The sequence below is a fragment of the Aythya ferina genome (assembly GCF_964211825.1).
Source record: "Aythya ferina genome assembly, chromosome: 2".
Lineage (NCBI taxonomy): Eukaryota > Metazoa > Chordata > Aves > Anseriformes > Anatidae > Aythya > Aythya ferina.
This window is the reverse complement of record NC_140297.1, coordinates 72138493-72157272: the sequence shown is the minus strand read 5'-3', so window position 1 is coordinate 72157272 and position 18780 is coordinate 72138493. Positions and strand designations below refer to the sequence as shown.

The 18780-nt window shown below is 44.9% G+C and overlaps 1 protein-coding gene and 1 long non-coding RNA gene across 2 annotated transcripts in view; one reads left to right on the top strand and one right to left on the bottom strand.

Moving 5' to 3' along the window:
- Positions 1-1205: 1205 nt before the first annotated feature.
- Positions 1206-18780, top strand: part of ANKH (ANKH inorganic pyrophosphate transport regulator) — a 100906-nt gene continuing 83331 nt past the window's right edge. Inside the window, exon 1 of the mRNA XM_084511113.1 lies at positions 1206-1804. Within this exon, the coding sequence (XP_084367239.1) occupies positions 1709-1804 (96 nt within the window). The 5' untranslated portion in view covers positions 1206-1708. The remainder of the gene's footprint in view (positions 1805-18780) is intronic.
- On the bottom strand, positions 12561-17991 carry LOC311430727. Its single transcript, XR_014688989.1, has 3 exons — positions 17812-17991; positions 15955-16078; positions 12561-15279 (listed from the first exon to the last, which is right to left on the bottom strand). It is a non-coding gene; the product is annotated as an uncharacterized lncRNA (long non-coding RNA).

Below are 18780 nucleotides of genomic sequence, written 5' to 3'. Positions count from 1 at the left end.
TAAACATTTTGAGTTTGATCTTGTGTGTCCACAAGGAAGGCTGGGCCACATGCCTGCATATGGGCTACTACTAGGTGTGCCAAACTCCAGCTGTAGGAGGGATAAAACCTCCAGCAACAGCTGAGGCTGGCTTTGCCCCAACCCCACCCCACAGCAAGCCATCTGCCTGTTAAGGATCTTCAGAGCTTGCCTCCTGTTGACTCTCCAAAATATGTGGAATGGCTCTAGCTCATGTGAACATTTTAGCACAAGTCTTATGGTCAGGAAGGCTGCCACCACTCCCCCGCTGGCCACCGCCCTCCTGAGGAACAGGGACATTTTAGGCTGCACGTGACTTTGGCCTTCCTGAGATACTTGCCAACCCTCCTTTTTAAGCTTTGTCGTCTTGAGATGTGAAAGGTGATATCATCAGGCTAAACGCTACAGAGGAACTCTATTACAAGGAAACCCCCAAATCCCCCTGCGAGATTTAAAATGCTGAAAAACTTCCGCAAAGTGTTCAGAAGGGCTTTGTTTTCCTCCTCCCACACCTTGCACTGAAAGGGCCTCTCAGTTTCCCAAGGCCGTGGCTCAGAAAGCCATGCCAGCACCCAGCCATCAAGGACCCTCCTGCGTGCAGGGCTGGGCCACGAATGCTTTCCCCTTGCCCAGATCTCAGGCAGAGGCTTTGGAGAGCAAACAGATCACGCTGGCAAACATTCTCCATTTATTTATTTCGGGTGTTTTATCAGACAAAAGCCACGAGCATGGCTGGCTACGGCCCCCCAGCTTTCCTGTAGCTCTCCAAGTGCCCCGGCATGAAGCCTGAAGGACCTGGAGGAGCCCCCAGCTCTGTTTCTACCCGGGCTGGGGTCACGAATGCCGGGCTGTGCCCCCCGCCTCAAAATGGCACCGGGCGGGCGTAGGACGGCCGCAGACACGCTGGGAAGGCGACGTTTTTGGGGGGTCAGCCCCCTCCGTGCCCCACTATCCGACAGGTGCCGGGGCATGGGGCAGCCCGCCGGGCTCTCCTTCCTCAGGAGGAGCCGCTCGGTGCCGCTCTCTCCCCCCGAGCCTGCGGCAGCACAGCCCGTGTGTCACACACACGTGCCTCGGGACAGCGGCGCCGCCACCACCGCCCCGCACCGGGCCCCCCGGGGCGGCGGGGAGGAGGAGGAGGAGGAGGAGGAGGAGAAGGAGGAGGAGGAGGAGGAGGAGGAGGAGGAAGAGGAGGGCGGTGTTTCCCTGCGCGGCGCTGCAGCCGTCGCCCTGCCGCCGGCGAGCGTCAGGCGGAGGGGGGGGGCTTGCTCCGCGCCCTTCCCCTTGCCCCCTCGCCCCGAGGATGGCAGCGCTGCCCGCAGGAGCGGCCGGCGGTGTCCCTCCTCTTTTTTTTTCCGGCGGCGGCGGCTCGCTGTCGTGTGGGAGGAGGGCAGCGGGGATGGACTTGATCTGCCGGGCGTGCTGCTGAGCCGGCACAGACAGCACCCGGCAGGGCCGCGCCGCGCTGCGCCGCGCCGGGCAGGGAGGGACCGTGCCGGGGGGCTCGGCGCTGCTCTCCCCCCTCGCCCAGCCGCACCGACACGCAGCCACCCTCCTCCTCCTCCTCCTCCTCTTCCTCCTCCTCCTCCTCCTCCTCCTCCTGCGCCCTTTCATCCTTCCTCGCCGCCGTCCCCCCTCGCCCGTCTCCCGCCGCGGCAGATGCGCTTGGGGCCCCCGCGCAGCTGGGACTATGGTGAAATTTCCAGCGCTCACTAACTACTGGCCCCTCATCCGCTTCCTCGTCCCGCTGGGCATCACCAACATCGCCATCGACTTCGGGGAGCAGGTAAGGCAGCCGAGCCGAGCCCAGCCGAGCCCAGCCGGGCCGGGCCGGGCCCCGCCGCCTTCCCCCGGCTCCCCCCTGCGCGCAGCCCGGGGGCTGGAGCTGGCTACAGGGAGGGCGACTTCCACCTATATATATTTTTTTTTTTCTCCCCAAGATTATATAATAAATTACATAATGTGTTCGGCCGGGTCTTGCTTTATTTATAATTTTATTATTATTTATTATTGTTGTTGTTATTATTATTATTTTTCCCCTCCCCGTGCCCACCGCAGCCCCAGCGCGGCGGTGCCGCAGCGGCGGGGTCCCCTCTTCCCGACGGGGGGAGGAGGTGGCAGCCGGGGGGGGGGGGGGGTGCAGCTCCGCATCCCCCCGGGGCCGCAGGTGAAGCCTCTCCCTGCCTCCCCCCTGGCGCACAGGGCCCCCGCCGTGAGGGAGAGCACGGGGAGAAGCACGGATTAGGTTTGGGATTGATGCCCTCGCCCCCTTGGCCCGAGGTTTTCCGTAGGGATGCTTGCTTGGCGTAGCATCGCGATGCGGAGAGCTCGCTGGTCGCTCCCTTGGGTGCTTATGACAGGTAAGGGCCCGGTCCTGTGTCAGGCAGGCATGCACATGTATAGGGGCTCCCTTTATAATAGGGCACAATGCATTGATGCTCCTGCACAAGCGTTAAGATGGGCAGCCACAGTAAGTATTGCATCTCGTGTCACTTTCTGCCTTGTCCTAAATCACTCAGTTTTGCTGAGAAGCTCTTGCTTTCTAACCAGAATAGGCACATGCTCCCTTGCTCTGTAAGCAAAGACACCAGAAAACGAGCGCGTACTTTCACCGATTTGTAAAGAGGAAAAACAAAGGACAGATATTGCGGTAGGAAAAGCAGTAAACATCAACCATGTGTTTATCATGGCTGTCCTAACATCATTTTGCTCCCTTTAAATTTGAGTAAGCCATGATATTAAAAAAAATGCAATTCCATCTTTGTCTAACAACTATGTACTTTCCTAGTAAGCCAGTCTTCTATAAATCACAGCTGGGGGAAAACAAGGGAAACAAAAGGTAGAGACAACAAGGAAAACGGGGCTTAAATGCTGGTAACTATGTCATATTAAAAACATAACAGAAGCTCAATTGAAAGCAGTTTATTTAGCAAATGTGGTATGACAGGTGCATGTATGCAGTTTACTTCATACAAGGTCAGCTTGGTTCAAAATCCTTGTCAAGCTCTTAAAAACATCCCATCAACTTCAGAATGCTCTAGAGTAGAATTTGAAAAATTAGCAAGTAAGAGATTGCAATTTTATAAATTAGGGCCCTTTGGTCTGACCTGGAACAAGTTACATGGCAGGGATGTTAACATGTGGATGTTATTTCCCTATCTTATCTAACTTTTACAGCATCATGGAGAAAATGTCTCAGAAATTGGTTTTTGTTTGATAGCCATGTCATAGGTTGGGATTGGCCCCTCCGGGGGAGTTGGGGTATCTGCTGTCTCAGATGACTGGGTGGGTAGGTGCTTAATTAAAAAGGAAAAAAAAAAAAAAAAACAGTGAGCAGGGAGACTACTGCAGAAAACCTTTAGTCAGGAATGGAAACTGGAAAGATGGTTTTCATACCAGCCTGATGGGAGACTTACCTCCAAGGAAATCTGGAAACTGAGGCAGGGACAAGTTACTCCACATCTGAAGAGATCCCCTTACAGACAACAAGCACAGTAATTTTATTTTCCTGTATGTAATACAGGGAGTTATTTTTTACACCTGTAGGACATTACTATTAGACTTACATTGCTGAAAATACATTGACTTGCTGAGCCAGTCACGTTTCTGCTCTCCAAAACTGTAATAATTTCAATAACCGGCCTGAATGTAAGCAACATAAAAGAATGGGTGTGCCAACAGATAGCTCCGAAAAGGCTACGGTACATCCTTCTGTGAATGTATGCTTCAGATAAAAAAGATTTCTAGGAATGGTCATGGCAGCCAAATTAACATGAAGTGAAGTTACCCCCTCTGGACAGTGCTGTGAAGGAGACAGGATCTATAGGTCGGAAGTAAGAGGTGACTGTAGAAAATTGGGCAGAGAACATGCCTTACTTGCAAAGGGAGGAAGAGGTGTTTAAAAATACCCTAACTCATAAACCCTTTTAAGAAGTTGTATTCATACATTGCTCTCTCAAAGGGGAAGAGTATTTGGAAGCAGTGTTCAAAGCAGAGCCTTCTTAACAAAACCTAGTAATAGTAGCCTAGGATTGAAAAATGAGAAACAGAGAATTTCAGTTTTTTTTTTTACCTGGGAGACTTTTCTAGGTGTTGAAGTTTTGTTCAACAGCCAGCATCAGTAGGAAGCTGCCAGATCCTTGGTATGCTGCTGTCTCTAGATATCTTGCTTCTTTGTGGGAGATGTACAGGAAGGATATAGAATATTTGCAGAACATAGTTTGTGATTGTCATCCTTGCCCTATATGATACATCTCCCATGACAATTTTGTTTAGTTTGTGGAAAGTAAAAAATGCTGGAGCAGTGCTCATGAAAACTGATAAGCTCATCTCTTGCAGTCTGTTCCAGCACCACTATAGGCAGTGAAATGTCTCCTGGTGACCCTCGGACCCTAATCCAATAACGCTTTAGGCCAAGGCTATATGACAGAGTTTTTCCAGTCTAGTCATCTAACCTCATCTGTTCACCTCGTAAAACCTTCTTAGACAAATACTTGTTGTTTTTTTTTTTCCTACCAGAAAAAGCACTCCTGATGTGTGACCAGGTAAATCACTAAAAAGTCTAGTGAAGTAAACCATTTCTAATCCACCATTTCCCTTACAATTTATGTACAGTACAGCAAAGCTTTTAGGAAGTTTTCTGCTGAGAGTAAGGCCTTCAGGAAAATTATCCCAAATATTTTGGTTCAGTTCTCCTTTTCTGCACGAATGTGTGCATGTAGGCATGCACATGCAGATATGTATTTATCTCCATGTATACACACACATACAGACAAATAGACACAACAGAGTTTTTCATCCAAAGAGCTTAACACCACCAGAAGAGAGATTTTCCCCTTCATTCGGCTAGTGAGAGCATTCAGCTCTCAACATCTTATTCCCAGATTCACTATAATTGGTTGCTGTAGATCAGAGTTTTCATTAAAAATCCTGGCTCCCATGGAAAATTTTGTTAGATGTACTTGCTTGGAAGTAAATAGATTAACTGCTCCCATGCAGTGGAGTGGAGCACAACCTCAAACAACTTACCCAGCAAATAACACTGCTGTTACCCTGTGAGCTCAAAAATTTGTTACCACTTCCATTGATTTTCTTTTTAAAACAGTGTCAAAGCTGCTCACGTAGGTTATGATGGCCTAATTTGTAATTTATGTGTACATTTGCATTACTGTTATTATAAAGGGGAGAAAACAAGGTGCAAATTAGTTAAAGAACTTTCTCACAAATGCACGGTCAGCCTTAAGCAGGATGAAACGCTATTTGCAAGTGTGGCTGATAACTGCTGCTCACAGAATGGCAAAGGACAGACAAATAGCAGTATTTGGAAAATAGTCTGAACCCTCAGTGCAGGCCTATCTGCAGTTGTCCCGTAGTTATCCACTGAAACGGTAAGTTTCTTCCTTTCTAGCTACAATCACAGAATAGTATCACCAGGCCCTGAACCATTCGTTTCAACCGATGTCACTAGCAGTTGGTTGGGCAATTTTATTTACAAACAAAACTATTAGGTATGCAGACATAATGTTCAGTGGCATGCAGCTGCTTGGAAACTGAACCTAACCAAGCAGAGTCTGACTGCTGCTTTCTGCTGAGATCACGGCGTGTTCTCGTCCCGCAGAGAAGCTGCTGTATGTTGCACACAGTTCAGTAGCTGGGTTCAAACAGCCAAGCCATAAGGGAGGTGCTAAACATTTTAGATTTTTTTTTTCAATAAGTGCTTGAAAAACAAACCTTCTTACTGTATTTGAATGGATTTCTTTTGTTTGTTTTCCCTAAGAAAAAAAAAAAAAGGGGGTTGCCAGAAAAGCAGAACAAGTCATGAATAATGTATCAAAAAGAATTAGTGAGCTTATCTTCTGTCCATGCCATTTCCAAACCTGGCAGGGGGTTAAACATTTTGATTAATGCTTTATGAAGCTCATTTTTTGGGTAAGTGTTATTGTCTGGACATTCAGAACAAGCAACTGGAGAGCTCGTATTCCCAGCTGTTCCTGGGGGATTTGGGCCAAGTTACATAACCTCATTGAGCTGCACACAGTCCACCTGGCTTTGAAGTGTGCAGGAACACCTGCCTACCTGTGTGTCACGGGAACGTAACGAGAATTCGTGTTTCAGAAGTGCCCTGAGATGAAAGGAGCCGTGCGAGTGCAAAGTATGCCTGTTACTGCTGCTGTAAGAGGTCAGTGACTCATTTAGATCGTGTAGGACTTTAGTACCATATAAACAAGGAACCCAGCAAGGTCTTACTAACTGACGTAGACAGTGACTGCATGTTATTACCACAACCACAGTATTAGTATGGTACACTGATGGAAATGCCTGATTTGTTATAAATCAATGTGAACTACGTGATACTTAATCTTCTTAATATTTAATTTAGATCAAATTGTGTTGCAGAAGCACACATCTCCAGAGTATAACATCAACAGATATTTGTGTTTTATTTTTTTTTTAACTTTAAGTTTCAGTGATAATACTTTGAAGGAATTAATTTCTCCCACAAAATTCACAAGTCAAATAGTCAGGGAGTCTCCGAAGAATGATTAGTGAGATACATCTGTCTTCTCTGTTCAAAGTGAGAAAATGCAAGTAAGGCCTTATCTGAAGGTACCATATAGAATCAAAACCTGAACTACACACACACAAATTAGTAATTTTCAGTATTTCATCCTTAGCCGACTCCAGATTCTTTCTCTTTCTAAGCAAAGCACCTTTACTTCATTGTACATGCCAGCCTGAGCCCTGTAGCCCTAGCTCCTTAACAGTCTTCTGCTAAACACTGGAGGGGGTTTTAAGCCAGTGCTAAGTGGTCTGCAGACCACATGTATAATTCCTGAGTGATTAATTATGCTTTATGTGTACGTGAGTTGTGATGGGCGTTAGATGCCAGACAGAGTACTTGCTGGAGTTTCACAGCAAGCAGCACACGGTGATATCTGGGAAGAAGTCAGAGATCTAATAAACCATTAGCAGATAAAAGCCCAATCTCAGCAATGTGTTAACGTGCTTAAAGGTAACAAGGGCACATACTCTCATATTTTGTAGCACGTAAGATACAAATAATCAGGTAATGAAGAGCAGTGGGGCTGTTGAAGGTTTCGGACAGTACTAGAAATTGTGAGAATGAACCTTGGGATGAGAAGGCAGTCCCCTGCAGGGCTCCACGCTACCATATTGCAGAATATATAACCCAAAGCGAGGATCAGTGATACACCTCATTTGCCAGTAACTTTTTTTTTTATCCTACCCTGCTCTTCCTTCACAAAATCCATCAGTTCCCTGCTTCCCACCCCTGTTGCTTCCCACATGGCTGTGTTAGCACAGTTATAATGGTTTCTCTGGGCTTTCTTAAAACTTCACTGTTAAGAACTGGCAGGTTGTGTACTTGGTGATGCCTGTTAGGCATGTTTGAAGTAGTTGGCTAGCTGTGTAGCTGGAGAGCTAACCTATTTCCAGGAAGGAGTTGAAGGAGGGTGGGGGAAACAACCTCAATCAACACCTGCCAGGCAGTTATGTTTCTGTGGAAGTTTAGTTCATCTCAGAAGTATGAATGCAGATGGCATTTGCCCAATAGTTTGTTGTGAAGTAAAACTTCTAGTCTGTGGGGTGGAAACAACCCTCCTTACGAGAAAATCAGCTAACGTGGTGGGAGACCAGGGGTACTTACCACTTTGCCTAGTGGTCCCGAGTCCCAGTCCCTAGGGCAGAGGGCTCTCTCTGGAGATGTTCTGGTCCCTCACTGGAAAAGGGTCATGCTGTGGCCGAGCACTTCAGCTGCTTCTTTGGTAGATAGGGCACAGCCTCAGTAAGGAAGGATGGAAATGCCCTGAGCCTAATTTTGAAACATAAGTTACAAAACTGAGATGTTGAAAGCGGTTTGAGCCACTGTATCCCAAAAGTAAAGCTTCTGGGTCTGGAGTTAAACTGACCGTTTGATTTGTTTTGGGATTTTTTTCATTTATTTTGGTTGCCTTCTTACAAAAACAAGAATGCCGATTTCTGATTGCATTTGGTTTGTCCTGAACTGATTTCTTTTTCATCTTTGCTCTTTTTGTTGCTGCATGGATAAGTTGGTGCTATATAAAAGCTTGTATGACACAGCCAATCTTATGACTGAAGATAAGTGGTTGTTTTTATATGCAAAGAAGGCACAGATGCAAGGCTTCATCTCTAAAAGTATAAATGCCTGCTATTAATTGACTTGCTATCTTGATCCTAGACAAGGCATTTATCCAGGCATTTATCCCTTTCTTTGTGTCAGTTTTGTCACTTCTAAAATTGTGATGTGTTTCACAAGGCAGTTACAAAGTTTATTCCTTCATGTTTATAAAACATGGATGTAAGTTGCTGTATAAATAGAAAATGTAAATATAACTGCCAACTCATGCAGAAACCTTGGTGCACAAAACTGAGCAATTCCAAACAGATTTTGCTTTGTAGCTACTTTCAGAAATCTGTGATGTTCTTAAATAACATGTATTACTGCAAAGCTCGATTCCAGTTTAAATGGCATGTCAGAACATGTGTTTGTGAAAAAAAAAATACAGCAGATTTGTAATGACCTCAGATTTTAATGAGCTCATCTAAGTAGGTATTGGTACCTCATCCTTTCTGTACTTGGCAATCTGTGGATTCTGAAGAGGGGGAAGCAGGAGTGTTAGTATGCAGCTAGAACGTCAGATTATGCTTCCTTCTGCTTGCCTGATTTTCTCCGACATGATGCTCCTGTAGCTATGGTTTTAGACTCTGCTGCTGCCTTTTCAGATAAGCTTTAGCCTGAGAATTAAAAAAAGAATGGCCATAACAACAGGAGATCTGAATGACCCATGAACTTCAGTGTCTGAAACAGCAAAGCTCTGCAGTTCTCCATCTTCTCTCTGCTCCGTGGTATCACTCCCGTGGAAGGTTTTCCACAGAACTTTGTTACTGTACTTTAAATTTGTCTGCATATGCAGTTTTTATTGACTAGTTCTTTTCCGATATACTACTAAATAAAAATGCCTGTGTGAAATGTTAACTAAGAATATTCAAGTTCCAAAGTGTGGTGAAGCACAGCACTGCTATTTGTGAATGCTATTGATTTCCGTACCCATTTCAAGAGCATGCTAGGAAAGGACAAAGGAGAAGTATTGGAGAGTAAACAGCAGTTAGCTAAAAATAAAGTGTAGTGTTACAATGGTATGAAACCATAGTTAATTGTTTTCCCCAAGATGATGCAAATAATTCACTGTTTCTTATTTGGCAGGAGTGTTACTGCTGGAGAAAGAGTGATCACTGTTACCACTGTTGAACACTTCCAGGGATGGGGCATCCACAGCTTCTCTGGACAACCTGTTCTAGTGCCTCACCACCCTCTGAGTAAAGAATTTCCTCCTGACATCTAATCTAAATCTCCCTTTTCTTAGTTTAAAACCATTCCCCCTTCTCCTGTCACTACCTGCTTGTGGAAAAAGTTACTCTACATCTTTTTTTATAAGCCCCCTGAAAGTACTGAAAGGCCACAATGAGGTCTCCCCAAAGCCTTCTCTTCTCCAGGCTGAACAACCCCAACTCCCTCAGCCTGTCTTCAGAGAAGAAGAGCTCCAGCCCTCTATTGATCTTTGTGGCCCTCCTCTGGACTCACTCCAACAGGTCCATGTCCTTCTTGTGCCAGGGGCCCCAGACCTGGCTGCAGCACTCCAAGTGAGGCCTCATGAGAGCAGAGCAGAGGGGGACACTTGCCTCCCTCCCTTGACCCGCTGGCCTCACCTCTGTTGGTGCAGTCCAGGCTACTGTTGGCTATCTGTTAAAAGCTCACTACACCAGAGCAGGTTTGTGTGTTTGCTGACAGATACATTTGAAAGGCTTTTGGCAGGGAGGTGCTCTGTCTTCTCATCTGTGTTTCATCTGTGACTAAAGTGAGATGAAGATAGTATTTGAACTTTATTGTGCTGGCCTGAAGTTTGTATAGCTGCACTGCTTTGACCTGCATAGGCCTAGGGAGGAGTTGATGTATCTCAACTGGGACTGAATTTTTCCTGAACAGGATCAGATGGGTAGCATGTGTAGGTACCAGGGGCAGGACCTTGCTGCATCCACTGTTCTTGTCCTGCGCTCTTTTATTCTTGTTGGTTTTTGTTTGTTTGTTTGTTTGTTTTGTGGCAGTATTTGACATTTACTTTCCTGAAAATATAGGTTTTATATTTATATTTTATTAGGCTCTTTTTCCCTGTTTGCTTCCTACCCAGACCGTGTTTGCTGCTCTTTCATTCTGCTGTGGCTCAGTGACCAGTGTCTTATTTTTATAACCTCTCTGTCAGTGAGCAGCAGCTGCTGTTTCTGTAGCCGTGGCCAAGTAAGGTGAGTTGAGTAGGCCTCGGGCAGCTCCCTGCTTGTTATGAAGATTTTCACTGGTGTGGCATTCCAGTGTGTGCCAAGAAGTTGGGATCCTTTGATCTGCAACCTGTAGCTCTGCAGAAGAAAGACAGACTGTTGCACAAGTCCATCGTTACCATTCCCACTGTCACCAATAAAAAAGTGTTTAGCACATTTGAAGAGAAAATGAATAGTTAGCAACATTACAGGGCAGGAAGACGCTTCACATTTTCAGTTCTGCAAACCTGGAATAAAATGTCAGTTACATAAGAGGAAATATTATAGATATGAAGCATGTGTAGCTTGGACAAAAAAAGAAGTTTGATAGCCGTCTACAGTTACATGGACTGCAGTGTGATCGTGGAGGAGAGGAAACAGCATTAGCTAGGTTGGTGTTGTGGAGAAGAATGTGGCTCAGAGCAATGAGAGGGATTGAGGCAATTAAACACAATTTGGACTGAAAAGGCTTTGAGATAATTTTTCCAAGTAAAAAGGAAGAGTCATTCCATCTCATACAACACTTCGTTCAAAAATATGTTGGCATGAAGAGTGCTGGGCTTTAGATGGTGGTGACATTTTACATAGTTCCAAATTCACTGAATCACTGAAAGCAAAGACTGTTACGATCAAAGTAACATACTGCATGTGATAGGTCAAGCCTAAAGACCACATCTTCTTGTGAGGGAGACAAGCAACTTGGCAAACTCTCCTCAAAGACATTCAGTACAATCTAGAAGGGCAATGCAGTTACGGACTGATAACTTGGCCTCTTCCTAGGATCTTACACATACCAAAGTAGAGTATGGAAAGGCTGCAACGCAGAGCTTCAGGACTTCTGGTATTAATTTCAGCCACTTTGGATTTTGTGATTATGACACAGTTTTCTTATATGATAACATTTTTCATTTCATACAACTCCAAGTTCAATGTACAGAGATGCCTTGCTAGGGAGAGAAATCAGAGTTACGTACTTAATTAAAGTATTTACCATGAGATCCCTGTCATGTTCATTTTAGAAGCGTGTAATGGGAACAGCATGTCCTTTGCTACCTGGGTAAGCAATATGCAACTCTGGGGTCTTGCTGACAGAACTGGGGAGAAAAATGCAAACGGTTTGAGCTTAGCAAAATCCAAGAAGCTCTCCAGTGCGAAGACGCGGAGTGTTGGGATTCCCTCAGTGTGGAAGTAAGAGAGATCTTACCTCTCCTTTTGCAGTGGAGGCTTGCTGAGTGTTTCAAAGACCTTAAAGGCATAGCTGCCATGAGAAGATGCTCAGCAAACACAAAGCAATTTTCAGGTCCTGTGATGACATGAAACACATGTGCTGTTTTCCTGAAAGACAATAGTCTTTTCAGTTCAGTCCTGTGGGTCATTTGCCTTGCCTGGTTGTCTCTTAAATACTGAAGCAGTTCAGTTACACGGGCGTCAGCATGGCTTCGTGGCCAGATTGAAACCTGCAGTACAGCTCTTTACAGGTAGCTATAAACCCCTGCGTGACTCGGGCAGGCAGGGGCATCATAGAGAAGCCCTGTGCCTGTATATTTCCCAGTTAATTTGCTGGTAATAGAAGAATGGCAAGGCTCAGAGCCCTGGTTCCAGTCTCAGCCTCTGGAAAGGATGTGTGGGCAAGCACTTCTCTCCTGGTTTTCCTCCCCTTCAAACTCTTGGCTTCCCTGAGGGCTGACAGCACAATTGCCTCAGTCAGTCAGCACATTTGGCCCTAGCGTTGTTATTAGCTTTTGTAACTTACTGCATCAATCCATTCCACTTCCTCACCCACTCTGTCATCTTGGAAATGGCTTGGAACACTAGGATTATTTGCAATCCACTGACCATAACCCAAGAGACTGCTTAAGGAGGGGAGTTAAAACCTGCTACCAATGATAGCTGGCAGAGCCAAACGTACCATGGGATGTTCTTGAGAGGATGGTTGGTTTTCCCTTTTTACTAGCACTAGTGCAGTCTGTGGGCTGCCTCACAGGTGGTAGGGAATAAATCTTCCAATCTGTTTGGATCACCCTCTCTGTCAAATTTTAATTTTTGCCACCTCTTGCTCATATTTTTTTGAAGCCCATTAAGATAACCCCAGTCCTGTAACAGTCACAGAGACATCTTTGGCCATTTTTCTCTGCACTTTCATAGCAAAAGACAACTGGTAACACGGCGCCCCAAATTCAATGAGACAGCACTATCAATTTCCCCTGTGTTTATGTTGAGTCATGAGAATTTCACAGTCTTAAGCATTTGCTTTAGATGAGAAAGGAAGTCCAAGCCACAAAACATTTCTCAGATCCTTAAGACAGTGAAGATAGTCATACGCAGCAAGCTTTCTGTTTGCCACAGGTCAATAAATTTCTCAATTGCTTCTCTAACACAAAAGATACATACATATATAAATGTACATAGCGTCTTATTTGTGAGCATGAAAGCACATTTATAAAAAAATTACTCACTAAGTAGTGCTAAGTACTGTCCTGATTACTTACTGGCTTATATGCAAGGCAAGGTGGTTACAGAAAGGGCGAGAGCTGTGCATGGAGCTATTTAGGTGATTTCACGTGTGTGTGTGGCACGCCCCTTGCCGTTTGAGACATCTCTGGTTTCATTGCTATTGTGGTGGTTGCATGTGCAAATGCAGCTTTATTTTTGAATAAATGGTTTTCTACATGGATCTCACCTTTTCAGAATGTGACCTTGAGAGCACTCCTCATCACTGCACCAGTGTTCTTTATATACTTGTGAGCAGTCATTTTGCTTCAGAGCTTTTTATTTCTAAGCATGAAAGCATGACGACCTTTCAGCATTCACCGTCTTGTTCTTATATGAGCTTTCTGAGATGCAGTCAATGGTCTGCTGGTTAGGACATGCTCCAGCATTGTAATCATCTTTAGGGGAGCTTTCTTCAGCAGTGCCTTCTGGATTTGGTATAAGTAATGTTTGTTCTTTTTGTTGTTGTTGTTTTGTTTTGTTTTCTGCTGATACTGTGCAGAGGCCAATGTTTCTGTCTGTAATAAGTTTATGAGAAAACACTGCAGGTAGCCTGCTTGACACTTTCTTATTTTAGGGTTGACCTATTGGTGAGCTTTGAATCGCTGTTCGGAAAAGGCCTGTAGAGTTGTGGGCTAGCTTTTCCAGATCATGGCTTGCCTTTTTTGTCACCTGCAAGATCCTACCACGTTGTGGGCAGTTGTTTCACTAAAGAGAAAATAGCTAGCAAAGGCGCAACCATTGCTTGAGGACCAAGTCAGGAAACCTCATGTTAAGCTGCATATTTGTGACTTGAGCTCTGAGGATTCAGTCAGGCTTGCAGTGGCGTGCAGATATGGAGCCTGTTGTATTTGGTGTATATCCACTGATTTAAAAGGGGAAACAGGATGAGGGAGTGGCAAGAAAGAACAGTTCAGATTAAGGGGGAAGCTGCAGGAAAGGAAAAAGCCTGGCAACTTTTGGTTCAGAGGTACCAGTGTCCAGAAAATACCTGTCTTAAGTTGAGAAAGCTTTTCACCCCCCAAAAAAAACACTGAGTTGCTTACATACCAAGTGGCTGCAGGGCCATGCTTTCATAGCTTGTATCTTGCTAAATAACAAATTAGACATTTTTTCTTCCCTCATCCTGCTGCTGGAAGTCAGAAGTAGACAAAGGAGTCTTGCCAGTATAAATTTAGCTTAACAAGGCCATCAGGTTCTCTATGACCGGTACCAAGAAAAATGTTAAGCAATACAAGTCCAACTGGCGATAAAGGATAATCTGCACTGAACTGTAGAAATACATGGAGGAAAAATCATGACGCACTAATATCCTTGACCTTTTTTCACGTTCTGATAATAATAGTAGCTGCACCTCAAAAGAAACCAATACACATGAATACGGTGATATCTAGAAGAGTTCGCCTTATCTCTTGAGAACTCTGAGTATGGAGCACTGAGGCAAGAAATAAGCAAGTTGCCCGTGTATTTCTACAGCCAGAAGAATAAAGGGTGTGACTTTTTTTTTTACTCTTTACAGGCTTATAGTATTACGGACCCTAAACACCGTGTCACTTTGCTGTTGACACAGCGTAGGGGGAAGTGATGCCTAAATAGCTTGGAATGATTACAAAAAAAGGATTAGTAGCCATGTCGCAAGAGGTTATTATTGCAACTTCTGGGAGCTGGTTTCAAAGTCAGCTCCTAGCCTGAGCATCTCTCATTTGCTCTTCTTGAGGAGTAGTGCCTCTGTGTCATGACGTACAGCATCAAACACCTCTGCACGTTCTGTTTTGACTAGATGGGATTCTATAATGCCCAAGTCTTCTGTATCTGTCCCTTTGCTTTGCAATTCCTTTGTGAAAGAAAGCAAGCATCCCATTGAGAAAGAGAAATAGAATAGAAAAATAGGGAGCCCTGTGCATCGTTCAGTCCTTTTTTCCCTTCTACTGAACCCTTGCATGGTAGCGCACAGATGTAGTACTAACAGCCTGGCACCTGCAGCCTGCCAAGCTGAACCCAAAAGGATCAAGCATCCTCAGTCTCATCCTTAACCGCCCGTTTTTGGCTTTTTATTTGCTCATAGATGTTTATTTAAAAGTGGTGGTTTGCGTTGCATCGCTTGGCTTCGGCTGCAGGCTGAGCACGCCGGCGCGGGGCCGGGCGGTGACGGCACTGGACAGCTCCTGAGCGCTTCAGCGCGGCCGCTCCTCTGCTGCTGCGCCTCTCCTGTAGCATCACCGTCTTGCTGTCCTGTTCTCCAGGGCAGTCTGTAATCGTCAGCTATCTGCTGACCTGCTCTCCTCTCCTCAATGTCATTTTCCTTTTCTCTGCCTGTTCCAGGGGCTTCCTCCAGAGCCTGTGCTTGCAGGCGCACTGTCCACCGTGGTGACAACAGCAAGGTTCCCATTGCTCACCCCCTCGTAAATGAGAGGCCCAGCTCTGCAAGAGAAACACTTAACTTGCCATCTTTTCTATGTTTGCATGCTTTGATTTTAGGTCTAAGCTAAGCCATGCCCTGGTATTTATCTCGTATGAGACAGACAGGCTTCAAGTTAGGAATGTGTGCTTTGCAGAGCTGCAAGACTTTATCTAGCAAATGATCCATCCTTGCCTCTTCTTGTTTACCCAAACATGCAGTTGTGGTACCAGGAAACCTGCTGTCCAGCTACCTTTATTCCTCCTTCCACATCCCACTGCGCCAGAGCCAGCTCCGGGTCATTGTGGTTGAGATAGGCTTCCTCCCTCCTAGCAGGCATATTGCAGTGCTGGCAGGACGTGCTATGACTGCTCTGCCACTGCCAGTGACGTGTGGCTCCCTCTGTGTCTCTCCCTGGTTCCTTGTTTTGAATCCCTGCTCAGCACAGTGCTGTGTAGGGGAAGCAGTGAAATTTTTCTCCTTGCATGCTGGTGTCTGACGGCACATGGTAGACACCTGCTATCCTGACTGTTTTTTTACGATGTTGCAAACGAAGGTCAGGGCGATTATTCTCTCACTAAGTCTTAAAGCCAATTTCTGGATCACAGACGAGAATAACATTGCGCGCATTCCTCACATGCCGGCTCATCCTGCCATATAGGTCTCATTGCTGAAGCTGACCACTGATGTTTTCTTACCTGCAAGGTCAGAGATAAAGATGTTGAAGTGCTGAAGGAATCTAATCTCACCAAAGCCTCTTCTGGATCACAGAGTAGTTCTGCTCTTTGGTGTATTCTTTTAGAAGCAATCCTTTCTGAAAACCTGGGAGAAGCATGCCACAGTCAGCCATTTGAACACGTGCATGAAAGCATTGCGTGCAGCACTGTAGGTGTTGTGAAGTAGGTGTTCAGTACAGGTTTCAGGCAGAAATGTATCATTGTGAATGTGTGCATCACAATTTCATCTCGAGGGACTTTGGAGATGTTTATAACCACTCTTAACATTATAAATATTTTTAAAATGCTATATATATAATTTGGCTTCAGACATTTTCAGGTCATAAGTAAACAAGTAAGCTTGTTCCAAATCAGGGATGAATTACATGAATAGCATGGTGTGAGTCAGACCCATTACCTGTTCTAAATTAAACCTGTTCTGACAACAGGTTTAATCCTTACATTGATCTTAAGACTCTGTGAAAATCTCCCCACCTTACAGAAACTGATGATAGCCTTTCTACAGAGGTTTACAATGAAGAAAAAGTAAAGCAGAAGAGGGGAGGAGAGTAAGGAAGAACCAGGCTGACAACTGTACTGGCAACAATCAGAACATTCAACTAGGAGAAAGTACTCCAAATAAAAAAGTTAGTGTAATAACAGCTTCAGAAGCAGATAGATTTGGTTTACGTAGCACTCTCAAGAGTTCAGATTGCAGATTTCTATGTTTACCAAGGCAGGTTCATCTCCTCATGAATACGAATGGGTGTTTCTCTACCTAGGCACTGCAAGCTGCCTGAAATATTACCACAAAGGGCTACTGTTCTCTGGGGGAAAAAAAAAGAGAAGGATATGAAATACATGAGGATGACATAAAGGAGAGAAAATTGGAGGTCTTGGAGGATTTATCTGATGGCCTGCCTCCCAGCAGAGATAAGAAAATATTAATACATGCCTCAACTGAGATTTCACCTGTGATACTTTGCACGGCTCTGGCTAGGCATACTCAAGGCAGGTCAATTCAAGCTTGTGGAAAACACTAGGCAAAAAAAACCCCTCCAACTGTTGGTTTCTCTGTTTCTTATTATCTGGGAAGGAGAAGCTGAAAGAGCTTGATTTCTGTATCCCAGGAAAGAAGAATAGAACATGAATAAGGTTCCTCTGTAAGTAGGTAAGGTAAGGTGTTTGTCCACCCACAAACAAGAGCAAACTGGGTAGTGACATTTGAGTGTAAACAGTGAATACTTTTAAGCTGGAAATGAAGAAGGCTCCAGGCTACCAGAAAAATGAGGATCTGCAAAGATCAGGGGCAGGCAAGCTGAACTGCATGGTTCAGCTGAACTACTGAGCTCATGAAAGCCATTCTCTTGCATGCGTGCCTGGAGCACAGCAGAGGACTGAAGCCTGTGCTCTTGTAAGTTGCATGACAGCAAGAGAGAAAGCAGAACTTGGCACAGACACCTATTATTTTTTATATATCATAAATATATACAATATGTAATCCACGTGTGCATAGGTACAAAGGAATGGGAGTCCATGGGTGGAGCTTCAAGAAAGCAGATGCTCTGGCTTGAGCTTAGGCTGTACCAGCGATTACGTAAGAGAACGTGCCAGTGCAGTTTAAGCCCTAATTTGAACGCTTTTCTTTTCTCATAGCACATCTTTTAAATCTCTCTGAATATGCAGCAGTTCTAAAATACTGTTTTCAGTGCCTCTTCCTTTAAAAAAAAATAAAATCCCTGCTTACTTGAGACCTCCCCAGAACCAGTAGCTGCTCTCTCGGAGGAGCAGCGGTTAATTAGGATGCCTGATTCCCGGAAACGCAAGATGTCCCCTCACCCAGCGCTGTGGAGGCAGGGCTGCTGCTTCTGCTGCGCTGACATGACTGCTGGTGCCGGCGCGGGTGAACAAATGAAGCTCTGTTCATTTCATGCTCCAGCAGAATGAGCGTGGGGGTGGGGGGTGACAGAAGAGGGATGAGCTCAAGGATGGAGGCTGCTCAGTCAAATGAGGAAAAATGTAATGAGAGAAGACAATGTAGATTCAAGTTCATAAAGAACTATTTTCAAAGATAACACGTTAAACAACATTTACAAGGGTTTGGCAATGCCCTTTTATCACTGCTCACAGGGTAGCTTATCTGTTCATTTCTTCTGTTTTGCATGCTAATGATAAACCAAAGCCAAGCTTCAGTGTTTGCTTTGTCATTGCCATCGAGCCTGATTTAGGACAATCTCAAAACATGAAATACTTTCCCGTTTTCTCTTTGCTTATGTGTTCCCCCAGCATTCCCAATTGCAGGCTAGCTTTCTGATTTGAAAATCCTTTTAAACATCGCTGCGATAGCATATTCTTAGTGAAGTACAGAAGTGCCAAAAGAACATTGGAGGGGAAAGCGTCCAGCCTATACGGAGATGTTTAGTCCCTTAGGCCACTTTGAAAATCACAGTCTGTGTATTTCCATCCATCTGAATTATGCTGCTTTGGTCCTTCTGAAGGCAAAGCAACCGCTATCACAGTAATAATATATTAAAGGAAAATCTATCTATCACAAGTCCTGTAACATGCAGTACCTTCAGAAATTTAGTATTTTAGAAGCAAGCGGATTTAATATGTTGGCTTCTGCATAAATGCAGTGACCAAGAAGTCATACTTGTGTTGCTCTAGTTAATTAAAAACGTGATTTTAAATTTTTATGATGTGAATAGGACAATGCATCCTGTGAGAAGAGCAAATGATGAAGCATTAGAGGCTTACTTCTGTGTCTCAGAGATTTAGCATTCTCATCTGGCTAAATCATGGTTGAGG